This window comes from Microcebus murinus, chromosome 13 (assembly GCF_040939455.1).
Source record: "Microcebus murinus isolate Inina chromosome 13, M.murinus_Inina_mat1.0, whole genome shotgun sequence".
In the NCBI taxonomy this organism is placed as follows: domain Eukaryota; kingdom Metazoa; phylum Chordata; class Mammalia; order Primates; family Cheirogaleidae; genus Microcebus; species Microcebus murinus.
Window position 1 is genome coordinate 8,120,967 of NC_134116.1, and position 14,329 is coordinate 8,135,295.

General features: G+C 47.4%; 1 protein-coding gene across 1 annotated transcript in view; it reads left to right on the plus strand.

Annotated features, from left to right (window-relative positions):
- COL4A1 (collagen type IV alpha 1 chain) overlaps nt 1-14,329 on the plus strand; it is a 142,937-nt gene that overhangs the window by 100,464 nt on the left and 28,144 nt on the right. The window contains exons 22-29 of the mRNA XM_012751870.2: nt 1,312-1,407; nt 3,440-3,523; nt 4,028-4,098; nt 8,384-8,575; nt 9,111-9,279; nt 11,563-11,655; nt 11,742-11,846; nt 13,576-13,673. Of these exons, the coding sequence (XP_012607324.1) occupies nt 1,312-1,407; nt 3,440-3,523; nt 4,028-4,098; nt 8,384-8,575; nt 9,111-9,279; nt 11,563-11,655; nt 11,742-11,846; nt 13,576-13,673 (908 nt within the window). The remainder of the gene's footprint in view (nt 1-1,311; nt 1,408-3,439; nt 3,524-4,027; nt 4,099-8,383; nt 8,576-9,110; nt 9,280-11,562; nt 11,656-11,741; nt 11,847-13,575; nt 13,674-14,329) is intronic.

Consider the following 14,329-nt stretch of genomic DNA (forward strand, 5'->3'; position numbering starts at 1 on the left):
AGGGACTGCTCTTTGAAGCATAAAAACAGAGTCCACTTTGTCCAAGACGGACAGTCTCCATTGCACATAGGTCGAAGGGCAACCAGGAACCCAGCAGGACAGGACAGGAGCAGGTGCCCAGCAGTGGCTGTTGGGACAGCTAGTGGTCACGAGCTCGGGCTTTCTCGCCTGTGCTCTGTCGGGAGACGCTCAGGGAAAAAGTAAGCAGCACACAAGAAAGAAGGCTTTCTCCCCGACTTCAGTGCTTACACATCTGAAACTGACTTTTTCCACTGAGCTCAAACCAAGCCATCAACAAGGAGGTTTTGGCTCTTTGCAGGCATTCTTGTTCTACCTGGAGTGGTGAGAACTAGAAGGTTCAAACATGGCTAATGCTCCCAAGCCAGAGGGAGGGCCCCACTCCAGACCCGAGGCGCCTCCTGTTGCAGGGAACTCGGGGTGTCCGGTGACTGCCACAGTCTCTGTCCTTGATTCTGTCTCTCATGAGAAGACCCTGCTAGCAGGAGCGGGGCCTCAACTCTACGTGCACGTTAGGGTTATGGTCATGGTGGAATGCCTGGGCGGAAATGCTCTATGTTAAATTGTTCACTCAGTCTTATTCTTTAAGTATACTGAGAAGGAAATATAAACTACTACAGGGTGTATCCTCAAAGATACTGGAGAAGGAAATATAAACTCTATCACAGGGTGTATCCAAAGTCTAAAACAATACTTTTTCTTTTTTTTACAAGAACCCTCGACATACGGTATTTGCGTTACTGTAATTTATTTTCATGCCTCTTTACATAAATGATGCTCAGAATTGAATGTGGACAGTGAGAGGCATTTCCTCACGGAAAGTCTGCATCTCTAAAATAATGATTACTGGGCCGTAAATTTGCGTAGAGGAAAACAAGGAATAGAATTGCTCTGGTTTCTGGTTTGACTTAACAGATTCATGACCATGGACAAATGATAACTTCTTTGAGCCTCAGTTTCTTAGTCTGTAAAATAAGGATGATAGTACGTACTTTACAAGGTGAAAATGAAATAATGTATGAAACAGGACTGATGAACTAAAAAATGCTTTAAAATTCACGACACAGAAATGCTAGCAGCAATTGCTTGGAATGGTGAGTGGATCATGCGCTCTGTGTACTGATTGTGTTTTGCAGTTGATCACCTTGGATTGATTATTTGGAAGCAAACTTAAGCTGGGTTTCTAATCCTTATCAAATAGCCTAAAATATCTTAGCTTTATAATAGAGATTGAATTAAAAGAGGGTAGAAATACCTAGCTATGATCCTATAACTTTTAAAACTCAATTTCAGATGGGATTGTGGAGTGTCAACCTGGACCCCCAGGTGATCAGGGACCCCCTGGAACTCCAGGGCATCCGGGCTTGTCAGGCGAAGTTGGAGAGAAAGGTAAGAGTTTTTACTTATTTTAAATGGTGGTCATGCCTGTGCATATGATTTTTGCTCCACATACTTGCTGGCTCTGGAGTCAGGTTAGGTGGGCTTACATATATTCTTCCTGTACTTGGAACTCCCCCCAAATCCATTCCTAGAATGAGTGTCTTCCTGCAACTCAGTGGAGATTATCCTGGTGGTCTTTGAGGGAAAGGTAGAGGCTGAGCGCTGAACGTCAGAGTTGCTATTCTCTTCTCTTTCCCTGGACCTTGGTCATTCTCACTACTGTGTATGTGATCAGCAGGTTAAACTCTCAGACTGATTTGTTGCTGCAGCCTTTCCTTTCAGAGGTTGAAAGTAGTGTTATCAAAGAATGCACACCTTTCCTTCAAGCCGAATCACGAAACTAAACATGGAATGCGCACTAGCATTTAAAGCCGAGTTTGTGTAATTGATGTGAGCAGATCTGCTGTGGATGGATTAACCAACTTCACCGTTGGTTCTCGGTTTCATTTTCAGTCTTTCCAAGTGTTTGCTGTAACAGCATCTAGGACTCATGTTACTGTCTTCAGCCATCTGGGAACAGGTGGATTATCACTGCATCAACAGTCCTATCTGTCTTAGAGTGGAATACACAATGGGTATTCCAGTATTGATATGTCTGTCACTAACCTGGGAGTAGAACAAATAGGAAACCATCTCCCAAAATCAACCCTATTGTGTACCATTTCTGGCTTTGGATTGTAAAGAGTTTTTAGTCTTCAAAAGTCTAAAACACAAATGCTGCATGGAAAACATTCAGCTAGCATCTCAAAACTTTGACAGCCATGTAAGTGATCTTAGAAGTCATCATGGGGTGCCACTGATCAGAGTACATTGCCATTTGGTTTCTAACGAGTTCCTCTAGTTACTAGGTGCTTAGTGCTTTCTGAGATGGGCTGTTACATTGTGTGACAGACCATAGCCACTGAAATCTTACTTGTCCGTTCCCCAAATCCTAGGATAAGTGTCTTCTTCCTGTGTCTTCACTCCTGCTACCTTGCTGTCAGCCTGCCCAAGTGGCATTGTGTGGCCCCACTCACCTTGAGCCTTATGAGCCGATATACCCACTGAGTCTCTGGGTGCCCAGAACTTAGTGGGTTCTTAGCTAGTTGCATTGTGCCCATCCCACTGATGGGTTCCTCTGTCCACACTTCGGGGATGTGACTTCCCTGGATTGGCCCTGTTTTCACTTCTGACAGGCGGCCTGCTGGGGCAGCATGGGCAGTAACAGCCCCTACCGCTGGGGCTGCCGGCCAGGGCCGGGAGGGGAGGCTTACACGGTATGTGCCATGCGCTGCCTGGTGTGGGCTTCTCCACGAGCATTTTTTGCTCTGGATTATGCCCAATTCGTGCCTGGAAACCAGACATTTTAAGATTTAAGACACAGGAGTATCTAAGACACCATAAGGCCTTTGAGCTTAGTTTGAAAATCAAGACTTAAGACGGGCGCACTTCCGAGGGAGGGCCCTCCTCCCGTGTGGCAGTGCTGTGGTCTCTCTCTTCTGTCCTGGGTGTCGGGCAGACACTTGCTCTAGCTTTCGCGGCCTCTTTTTCACATTGATCATCCATCGATCAATAAAGTACATGAGCTCTATGTACAGTTCAGTAAAAAATGTTAAAGCAAAGAGAAAAGCTTTAGCATTAAAGACAAAATTACGACGGTCAAATGTTTTCAGGCTGATGGGCAAAATTGAATTTCTGGACCACTTTTTAGTGAAGTAGCCCCTGTACTTTTGCTGGGAGAAGCACAGGGATAACTGAACAGTGTTCCAGTGGTCACATGTGACACATGCTGAAGGCATGACCGAGAGGGGAACACGCATTTGAGGACAGTTCCCAGACGTTAGCAGAGAGCACTGTCTGGAAGAGCCATCTGTTCAATCTGAGAAAATGTGTTTGAGTATAAAACTCTTAATGACAGACTTGCCTTTGCCATTCTCTCAATCCCCTGCAGAGACTGCTGCTCACATGTTACGTATAAGCACCCTCGTGTTTCCTCTTTTAGGTCAAAAAGGAGATAGTTGCCTCATCTGTGATACGACAGGACTCCGTGGTCCCCCTGGGCCACAGGGACCCCCAGGAGAAATAGGTAAGACCTCAGATGTGAAAAGGACCAGGTCAGAATTTGCTTCAATGTGTTAGTACCTTCACAGTAAAGTAGATCTTACCCTAAGACCTAATTGTCTGCAATCAAAACTAGAGCATAATAAAAAGAATTTTAAGCCGTACTTCAGGATTTGTCCACATTGTTCAAAATTATCCAGTTCATTCAGCTAACTGAGATAACAAACTTAGTTATCTCAAAAGAAGTTACAAGAATTTAGGTTTTTCCTTAAAGTGGTCCCTGGGGTTGCAGGCAGGCAGGCAGCAAGGGGGATGGTAGCAGTCCTGCAGGGTCACTCGTGTGCATTTGGGCTCCTGTTTTCCTGTTGAGCCCATGTTGGGTATGTCATTTATTACTCTCAAGATTGTTCAAACGTTCATTTACTTCATACAAAGGCTTTTATGCTCTTGAATCTTGAAAGAAAAAAAGGATTTTGAAGATGTGTCTCATGAATGCTGTGCTGCTGTTTCTCCCTGTCTCTTATGAAAGGTTTCCCAGGACAGCCAGGGCCCAAGGGCGACAGAGGTTTACCTGGCAGGGATGGTCTTGAAGGATTGCCTGTAAGTAAACCTGAGTTCACTTATATAGTAGAAATTGCCACCAAAAAAAAAAAAAAGAAAGAAAAGAAATCAACAAAGTTGTACATTTTTGCCTTTGCAAGTATGGCTTCTGCCTTCTGTGGTTGCTGGTCAGGTGTGGCTGTGTCCAGCAGTCTAGAGTCACTGCATGTGGCCTCTGTACCCTGGGAATGGGCAAGGCTGTTAAATGCAGAACTGGCATTGCAACCACCTTTCTTCTCACCTGGGCACAGCTTAGTTGCTGCTTACCTGTGTTCAGGTGTAGCTGAAGGGTGGTGTATCCTTCCACAGGGCCTCTGGGATTTCTTGAAACCAATGGTGCCACAAGAGTCACCTCCAAGCAGCTACCCTGTGGAGTGAATTGTCCTTCTGTTCTACCAGTGCTGGTGACATCACACCAGATAATCTAAAACTTGTTAGTGAACAGATTCAGCACCAGTAGTTTCTATGGACAGGTCAAAGAAAACTGACCCGTTTCCCTTTAGGGATTTGAAATATGTTTTCATTCTTCCCTTTACAGATATGTATTTTCAAAATTCCTATTACCAACATCTTTCATATAGGTGCTTTTTCAAATCTATATAAGTGAAAGATCTCAAACACATTGACACGAAACATCAGTTAAAAAAATAGCAGCTTAGCTTTTCTAGTTTGTTTTAAAGGAAGCCATTAAATAGAAGAGAAAAATAATCATCTTAAATATGGAAGGACATTATTTTACTGTATATGCTCAGTTCTATTTCTGAAGCTTTTAAATCTTATGGCACCATTCCTCTTGTATTGTCTTTGTTCTTCTAAGCTCTGCGCGCATCAACTAGTTTCTACAATTCCTTCCATTCCTTTTTCTTCTTTTTTCTTTTTGTCCGAAACTGAAAGTCAAGTTGTTAGCATGATCCTTTTCTGTTGTAGCTCTTGAAAAATTTTAATTTTTTAAAGTATTGCTGGAAGTGTCTGTAAAGGAGGGCCAGGGTGAAAGTAGGTGACCTGGGAATGACACGGCTGGAATTCAGCAGTAGTTTCTCCTTTTGAAGTTAGAACTTGGGCTTCTGCTTTCCAGAGCTTCCCTGATGCCTGGGGAGCTGAGTTAGAAGTTGCAATTGTTTAAAATATTTCTAAATAAATTAGGAGTTCAAATAGCTGGGAAGCCCCTGCTGCAGCAGGGATCAAAGACATTGAAGGAAGCAGAAAAGATACTTTTAATCTCTGTCACTGCCTTTATCCCCTTGGCTTTCCCAGTGGACTTCCTGCCTCAACTGTGGCTGAAACTCAGTCCAGACACCTACCCCCACCCCCTAAATCCATAAAAATGGGAAAAGAGGAATAAGGTGAGAGAGAGAGAGAGGACACTGAGGAGAAATTATGCTAAGGAAAAAATAAAGAAAACATGCAACAAAAATTCTCCTCCTATGCCTTCTTTCTCTCTGTGAATGGAAAAAGTCTCAAAAAATGGATTTGTGGGCAAATAATTGAATTGACAAGATAGTCATTTTTCTTTTGTTTGAAGCTGTATCATAGCTCGATGGTTTAACCAGCTCAAAAACGAGGCTCTCTTTTTTGGCTGGAGGCTGAAAGAGATGTCCGTGAGTCCGCAGAGCATACTGGGGAGTAGATTGACATTAACAAGGTGAAACACTCCGCGTTTCCACGTGACTCAGATAGTGTTTCTGTGGCATCTCCTTTTGAAAACCGAGTGTTTGGTTTTGTGAAAGTATGGCAGATCACACGAGGCTGACCCCCAACCGAAATAATGAAGTCCAAGTCAGTCCGAGCCGGTTTCGATTTCGAGGTTCCTGGTGGCTGGGATGATTAGTGGACACTGACCCTCCCTGACTTCCCCCAGTGGCACCACCACTTAGAAGCAGACGGCCCAGGTGCAATCTTCTCCAGTTAATGCAGCCAGTGCTGAATTCTCAAGGCAGTATTTGATTCCTCAGTATTTATCTTAAAGGATATGGATCAAAATCCCTCTGAACCGTTTAGGATCAAGAAGTGCTGTGGCAAAGAAACCATATGAAATGTCCTAGGGTCACCAGTATCACTGTTTTAAAAATCTAGATTTCTCTCTTAAATAGAAGGATGGCTGATAAGGTCATCATTGTTAAAGTAAAAGATAATATTTTCTCACCCTAAAATTGTAGTATTGGAAAGCTTTATATTTTTAGGCTGTGAATAATCACCATAAAATAATGTATGCTTTTAGGTTGAGAAAAACATACATTGGTTATAATTTCACATTGGTATTTATTTTTTATTGATGAATATTGCCAGTACAACATATACTCCTTCCAGGATGTTCTTGATTGCCAACAGCAAGGATAGAAAGATAGAAAACCTTGGTCCTGCCCTCAAAGCCCTGAAATACAAGTAAAGAAACAGATCTGCAAACAAATTGTAATGAAGTAAAGAAATTTCTAGAATGAGGACCATATACTACAAGGCAGCCTGTGCATACAGGAATGGCTTCATAAAGGAGTCTGATTTGAGCTGGGATTTAAGGCTGCTTAGGAGCTAATATTAACTCAAGAGAAACAGTTTAAAACTACCACAACACCTTTCAATTAAATAATGAATTCTCTGTAATTCTCTGCTAAAATTTCTAGCAGGTGGTTGGTAGAAAAAATGTGTTGCCATTCGTGGGATTAGAGCAGACAGATGCCATCTTCCACCTTTCCTGCTGGATCCAAGTGCAGCGTCCTGGGTTACAGGGATGTTCTAGCACAGGCAGCTCAGACCAGCTGGGGCTGTGCAGTAGAACCTGTCATGACGTTCAAACTGGCAGCCACTGGCCAGTGATAGCTATTACGCCCTTGAAATGTGGCTAGTGTGACTGAGGACCTGGATTTTTATGTTATTTCATTTAAATTTCTCTTTAATATTGAACAATGCAGAGAGTTGCTTTGACTCTCCATACTTTCAGAGGCCTGCTGGGTGACGTCGGAGGTGTTTCCGGGAGTCGGTGCATCACGGTTAGCTTAGGAAGGGCACCTGCTCCCCTCCTGACCCTGCATTGCTTCAGCTCTTAGGAAGCAAGGTGAGCAGGACAATAAGGCAGTTTAGAGGTTTAGTCCCAAATCTGCCATTTGTCTGACTTAGAGCAGGACACAGCCCAGCCTCCACACTTGCGCAGCGGGCAGGTTTTACTAGATATGACTGGATATACTAGACATACTCTCATCAGCACCCAGTGGATATGGCCAAGTCCTGGTTTCAATGTTTTCCCTGTAGAGTTGCAATAAGGGCCAGAGATGACACGTAATGACAGAAGGTGAGGAATCGATGGCAGACATTTTTTAAATCTAAAGATTGTACAAATTTTGTGTTGTCCTTGGTTGTCCAGCTCCTTCCTTTGAGAAGTGTGTATTATGTGCACACATATTTGTGATTCACATAGGTCTAGGAAGCTTTGGTAGGAGTTTATGAAAAGGAGTTCAAATTAAATGAATTGTGTGAGAGTTTAGATTCCGCCAGATCTGCAGGGAGTTGGAAGATGTCTTTCTCAGTCCTTAGGGAACAGGTCATTGAAACAGTTATTGAAGCCCTTTCTGTTTCCACGTGAATGCTGGCTCCCAGCATGCTAGAAGGGAAACCGTTGGTGGGTGTGGGCATTCCTTATAGATTTAACTTTCCAGGACCTGAAAAATGTTCTAGTGTGTGTCCCTTGGGAAAATCCCTTCAACTCTTCTGGCTCTCAAAATAACTAACTGTAGAGTTGGCCCAGTGCTCACTTCCCAGGGCTGCTTCTTTTACTGGTGCCCTGGAAGTTCTTATATCTTCTGGAGTTGGGGTGTGAGCGTAAAAGGAAAGCTGCTCCGTTTCAGTGATGACCAGACTTGGGGAACAATGGCTGTCTCCACCCTCCCTGCTGCTCCACAGCCACCTGCTGAGAAGTTGCTTCTGCGGCTTCTGGGCCCAGCGAGCCACATCGGCACCCCCTGCCCAGTGCCCAAACGCCCGTGGGTGTGAACAGTAGCCAGGGTAAAGGAAACTGCCTGAGGACCGTTCTAAGAGCTGAGTGCCCAAGGCCACACCTCACCCCGCCGAATGCCGAATAAGGATAAGTGTTTTTCAGAAAAACACAGGACTTTGGCTGATCAGGACTCTGTCATGAAGTTAGTGGTTTGCTTCTAGAAAATGAATAATGAGGTCCGATTATGTGACCATTCTTCTAGAAGGTGGCTTCTTGAGTCCGTTGTTGGCTGTGCTACTGCCACGCTAGTGCGTCGGGTGCGTGGTTCTCCTGTCGTTTCACGACGCTTTGTTCCTGCAGGGCCCGCAAGGCACGCCCGGGCTGATGGGCCATCCCGGAGCCAAGGGAGAACCTGGCGAGATCTATTTTGACCTGCGGCTCAAGGGTGACAAAGGAGACCCCGGTTTTCCAGGCCAGCCCGGCATTCCAGGGAGAGCAGGGTCTCCTGGAAGAGATGGCCATCCAGGTCTTCCCGGCCCCAAAGGCTCCCCGGTATGTTTATTCCCAGACTTGAACATTTACAAATGGGGATCTGCAAAGACTAAAGGAATAAATAATTTGAATTGCATCCATGTATTTGCATTTGGATGGTGATTGACTCAAATGAACTTGTTTCATGATTCACGGAGGAACTCAGGTCTGTAAACCTGGGTGTGGGCGGTGTAGACTTCAACAATTGGATGATAGTGGCTCAGTCTCTTCAGCTGTGTTTGGGGAACTGAACAGACAAGTTTTCTTATCTCTTCACCTTGCAAACAGGTGAAATCTAAAGTCAACGTGATTGGGTTATTGTTTAAAAGAGGATTCCAGATAGAAACTTCTCATTATCTGGTGTATCTCCCTAAGCAGGGTGTGGGAGGGAGAGTGATTGTTCAGCTGAGGGAAAAGAATGCTGGTTTCACTTATTAACTAGAGTGGCCCTCCTGGGGGCTGCTGCGGTGAGTGAATAGTGGCCACTCTGGCACTGGTTGACTGCCAGGGCAGAGGAATGCTCTACTGATAACGGTTTTCCCCCTTCTCACATCAGGGCTCCATAGGACTGAAAGGAGAACGTGGCCCCCCTGGAGGACTGGGATTCCCCGGCAGTCGTGGTGACACCGGCCCCCCTGGGCCTCCAGGATTTGGTCCTATCGGCCCCACTGGTGACAAAGGACAAGCGGGCCTTCCCGGGGGCCCTGGGTTGCCAGGCCTGCCAGGTGAGGTCCGAGAACCTCGAGGTGCAGCCTCCAGGTGCTCAGAGAGGCAGGCACCCACCACTTGGGGAACCTGTGGCCTTAGGGCCACATGTAGCCTTCTGGGCCCTTAAGTGCGGCCTTTTGGCTGAATGCAAATTTTACAGAACAAATCCTTTATTAAAAGGGGTGCAGCAGAGAAGGATGAAGCTTTCTTGCCTCCTTTGGTGCTTAAAAAGAACAATCTTGACATCAGAACTGAAGTCAGCCTTTATGTAGAAGTAATATCAAACCGAGGTCATTTTGTCCTCTTTTTCTCTTTCCTGTTTTTGCTTGATGAGCTGTCCATTTTGGCCTCTGTATGTCCCAAGCAATGTGACCTCCGCCTCTCCACTGACATGCAGGTGCCTGTTGAGTGATTTTACAACAGTTGCTGTCTCATGATGGCTGTTTAATTGCACGCTGGTTTCAGTCATCTGCTGACTATTTTTTGAGCGGTTCATGTGCCAAGCACTACGCCGAACGCTGACGAGAGATGTTCTCTGCCCATGCACGGCCTGTCCAGAGGTTTCCCACAGACCCTGGAGCAGGGATGCCCCGAGTCATTCTCTACTATATTATCAGGGTTGAGGGGAAAAGGCTGCAGCCCTGGGCCTTGCACACAGCGGGTGCTCAATAATGACAGGGTACACTTATACAGTTCCCTAGAAAACCCTGGAGTGGGAATGGCTGGTATGTAGAGGAGAGTAAGGTGCATTACTAGGACATTTTTTAAAGTTGTAACAGTGAATGAAAGGACTTAGGGTGATTAAAAATGCGTGACAAGTAAACTTTGAAAGACACAGTAACTAAGTAGCTGGGTAATCGAAGCACCCAACAGGAACGATGTCGGAACAATTATAACACGCTCTTGCTTACACCTTTGCCGATTCTGTAGATCACCATATAGCTAGCCCAGCTATTATCAATTCCTGTCCCCATGTAGGACTATTATTTCATAATTAAGATGAAGTGTAAAGCTCATAAGCATTCCAACATGGGAAATATTAGCAGTCTTGATGGGAGCCCAAGTGTAGCGTCCTGATGTATGTCTGTTATCATCACTCTGGGTTTTGTTTAACCATTGGGTGCTAGCACTGTTACGACTCCACTGGCAATTAATTGTTCTTGGTCTAGCAAGGGGCCTAGATGTGTCTGTTTTATGACAGCTGCAGCAGGAGAGAGGCACCAGGCAAAGGCTCCTCTGGTCACTTTCCCTCAGGGCTCCTCATTCCACAGTCAACAAATCACGTGTTCATTGTGCTGTGGCGCCTGCAAATTTGCAGAGCTATAAGAAGGAATTAGACTTTCTTTTTGGCCAGGAACTAGCATCAGAAAAACCAAATGTGTACTTCAGATATCTCCTAGCGAGATGAGGGAAGGGGGGTCCTGAAGGAGGATTGTTGATGGTGCGGTTGATCCTCTGTCCGCGGTCTGTAGGGTTCCTTGGCCATCAGCTTTGAGATTAGAAAACTAACTTTGATCTGCCAGAGCTGTATTTAACATTGGTGATCGTAAAAGCCTGGCTCCCAGGGATGTAGCCGATAGCAGATATCTTCTAGGGTTGGTCAGTTGCCGTTTCCCACAGTCTGTAGATAAAGAATGTGCTGGCTGTCCCACATATCTGGAATTCTTACAAGGTTTGTGAAGATTCAGTGCACACGTTCTTGGAGGTGATCCCCTCTGTCCTCTCTTGGCAGCAAGATCCTGACACCCAGTGGCTCTCCCAGGCATGAACGTTGGGCGGCTGGGCCTGCCCTTCCTGGCTTGGAAGCGGAAGGGCTGGTTTTCCTGCGCTGCTCAGGGGCACAGAGCTGCCCACTGCACGGTTATGGGAAGTGGGTGGCACAGGATCATCCGTGTATCATGTTTGGATGATTTACTGCCAAAGGAACACAATTTGGGTCAGCCTGAGAGCAACTTAGAATTTGTGTGATAAATTGAGAGAGAACAATAAAACCGTTTTGGTTTTTTGAGGCAGGCACATTAAGAAATTACCCAAGGCCATCCACTTTTTATTGTAGAATTTTCAGCTTTTCATGACTCTAATTTTGGACTCTTATAGAATTCTTGAAACAAACATCTTGATCATTTTGGACATTTGTTTTGGGAAGAAGAGTAGCTCTCTGGAAGATTCCAGAAATGTAGAGGGAAGAAATGGAAAATGTGGACAGCGGCTTCCCTCCCTGGGCACACACGGTGCCCTGAGACGACGTGGTACAGCAGCTCACACACACCAAACACCCTTGTCTTTGTCCTTGTCCCCAGGTCCAAAGGGTGAGGCAGGAAGAGTCGTTCCCCTTCCAGGCCCCCCTGGAGCAGAAGGACTTCCAGGATCCCCAGGTTTCCAAGGGCCTCAAGGTACCGTTAGAATTCCAGCCCACCTGGGTACCGTGGGAGCACCCTCACGTTTTTCTCACGCTGACCACTGGTCTTTCTCACAATAGGTGACCGAGGCTTTCCGGGAACCCCAGGAAGGCCAGGCCTTCCAGGAGAGAAGGGCGCTACAGGCCAGCCGGGGATCGGATTTCCAGGGCCCCCTGGCCCCAAAGGTAAACCCACCTCACGACCCCTTTGGTCCTCCCTGGATCCAGTGAGAAAAGAGGAGGTAGCTGACATAAAAACACCACACACGTCAGTGACCCTGGTATTCCCTGGGGCTTTCAGAAGAGTCCACGCAGTTCTGAGGACGGGATTTCTATCACTTCATGGGACGGGTGCCTGGTGGCGGAGGGGTTTGGTTAGAGAGCAGACGGGACTTCAGGATTGCGCAGGCTGCCTGGCACCACCTGAGAGGCGTTTGTGCAAACCCACCCTCGAGGGGTCCCCTCGTCAGAGAAGGAAGCGTGCATCCGCCAGGGAGGGCTTGCAAGTCAGAGACACAGGGCTTTGCTCCTGGAGACAAGACAGGGCACTGGCACTGTGGGACCATCACTTCCTTCTGAAAACTGTAAGGAGGTAACAAGGGCAATTTCATCTTTTTTCTTTTTTCACATTTCTTCATTTCTTAGGTCTACTTGTTCATGGGGTAGGTTCTGGTTAATAGACTTGTCATTGCGGACCTCGGGTCCGTGGCTGTGAGCACAAAAAGGGCTGCGTAGTGTAAGGAGGTTTGTCTTCATATGACATGCCCTGTGGCCACAACTTCCCAGCCTCCCAGGCTTTGTGTCTAGCGGCTCCGCTTCACACCCTGGCGTGGACCTTTCGCTTGGGGAACTGGGGGCAGCAGCTGCTTTCTCCAAGAGCCATGTGGCGCGCACACACGAGGCGACTTCTGCCAGGCTCGGAGGGCAGCAGACCCTCTGTGTCCAAGAGGGACAGACGCTGAGGCCTTCTCCATGCCCACGGACTCACCATGTCCCACGGGAGTGCCCTGTCACCGTCACCATGGAAGGCCTCCCTCACAGAGGCGGGCCCCCGCGCCTGCGTGGAGGCGTGGGCATGGTGGTTAGAGGCACTCACTCCTGGACCCTGTCTGTGTAGCCGCCGCACAGCGTGTGCGCTGCAGCCCTGCGCCTCCACAAACTTGCACGTCACCACTGAGCGTCAGTGTAAAGGGTCTAAACCTGTGGTTGCCGACTGCACTGCCCATCAGCACCTAAAAAGCCCATCAGAGCCAGGCCTGGTGGCTCACATCTGTGGTCCCAGCTACTTGGGAGGCCCAGGTGGGAGGATTTATTGAGACCAGGAGTTCAAGACTAGGGGCATCGTAGTGAGACCAATCTCTAAAAGCAAACAAAAGCCCATCTGAGCCTCTGGGGTGGTGGCCCAGACCGTTGTCAGATGTCTGGTGACTCCAGCGTGGGTGCAGCCCAGTTTGAAAGCTTGTGGTCTGCAGTGCTCCTCAAACTGGAACCTTGTCCACAGATCACGTGGGATCTTGTTAAAAAGTGAGTGTGACTTAGCAGATCTGCAGGGTCTGCATTTCTCATGAGGTGGCAGTCGTGCTCTGGCCCTCAGGCCACAGCCTGAGTGGAGAGTCTAAAGTGCCCTTCTCAGTCTGCAAATGCCAGGGGAGTCATTTGTTCCTACTGGGGAAGTAGGGCAGGAAAGAACTGCTGAGGAGAGTAGAACAAAGGACAGGAGGAGAATTGGCGGGAGAGAAAGAGCAGAGTGCAGGTGCCGGAAGCGTGGGCTCATGCAGCCTCTCAGTGTCGCCGCAGAGGGCTTGTTTGGTGACCATCTCAAATCAGGTTAGAGATGTTTGGGCGAGGGTGAAAGGAGGAAAGAAAGTGGGGAATGGCATTATAACCGGGCTGATATTTTGACTCTCCCACACAGGTGTCGATGGCCTACCTGGAGATGTGGGCGCCCCTGGGAGTCCAGGTCGCCCAGGATTTAATGGCTTACCTGGCAGCCCGGGTTTGCAGGGCCAAAAGGTGGGTGTGACATTCCCTGCTTGCTCTCTCCGCGCAGCTTTTTATTAATGGGACCCAATAAATGTGGGCTGCTAATCTCACCAGACAGGCTGCACTAACGTCCAGTGCAGCCTTTCAGTGTAATGGTATAGAATAGAAAACACTGGAGTGCATAGCACGTGGCGGCAAATATTTCAAGGGGAGACATTTGTCTGATTTTGTGAAGCATTTGTTTCAATCTTATGAAACTTTATGGGATTTTCTTGCGCGGGCGCGTGCTGGTCTCGGTGTGAAGTGTGTCTCTCATAGCGGGGGCGAGGAACAGCTGCGGGAAAGCCTCGGCCATACAGGGACCGCAGCCAGCCAGGAGGGTCTCGAGTGCAGCTTCCCCAGCCTCGGCACTGGTGCCATCCAGGGTCCAAAACTCTTTCCCGTGGGGTGGCCCTGTGCCTTGCAGAGGCCGCGTTGCTGGCCTCTGTCCGTGAGGCATCAAGAGAGCCCCCTCACCCTCAGCTGTGACAACTGAAAACATCTCCAGACATTGCTAATTGTCACCTGTGGGTCAGAAGTGTCCCTGCTTGAGAACCACTGGTCTAGTGTGACTTTGGGATTCTCTTTGCCTTGAAATGTTCCTCTACCAACTTGCTTACTCTCGAAATTCTGCTCAGCAAGCGTGA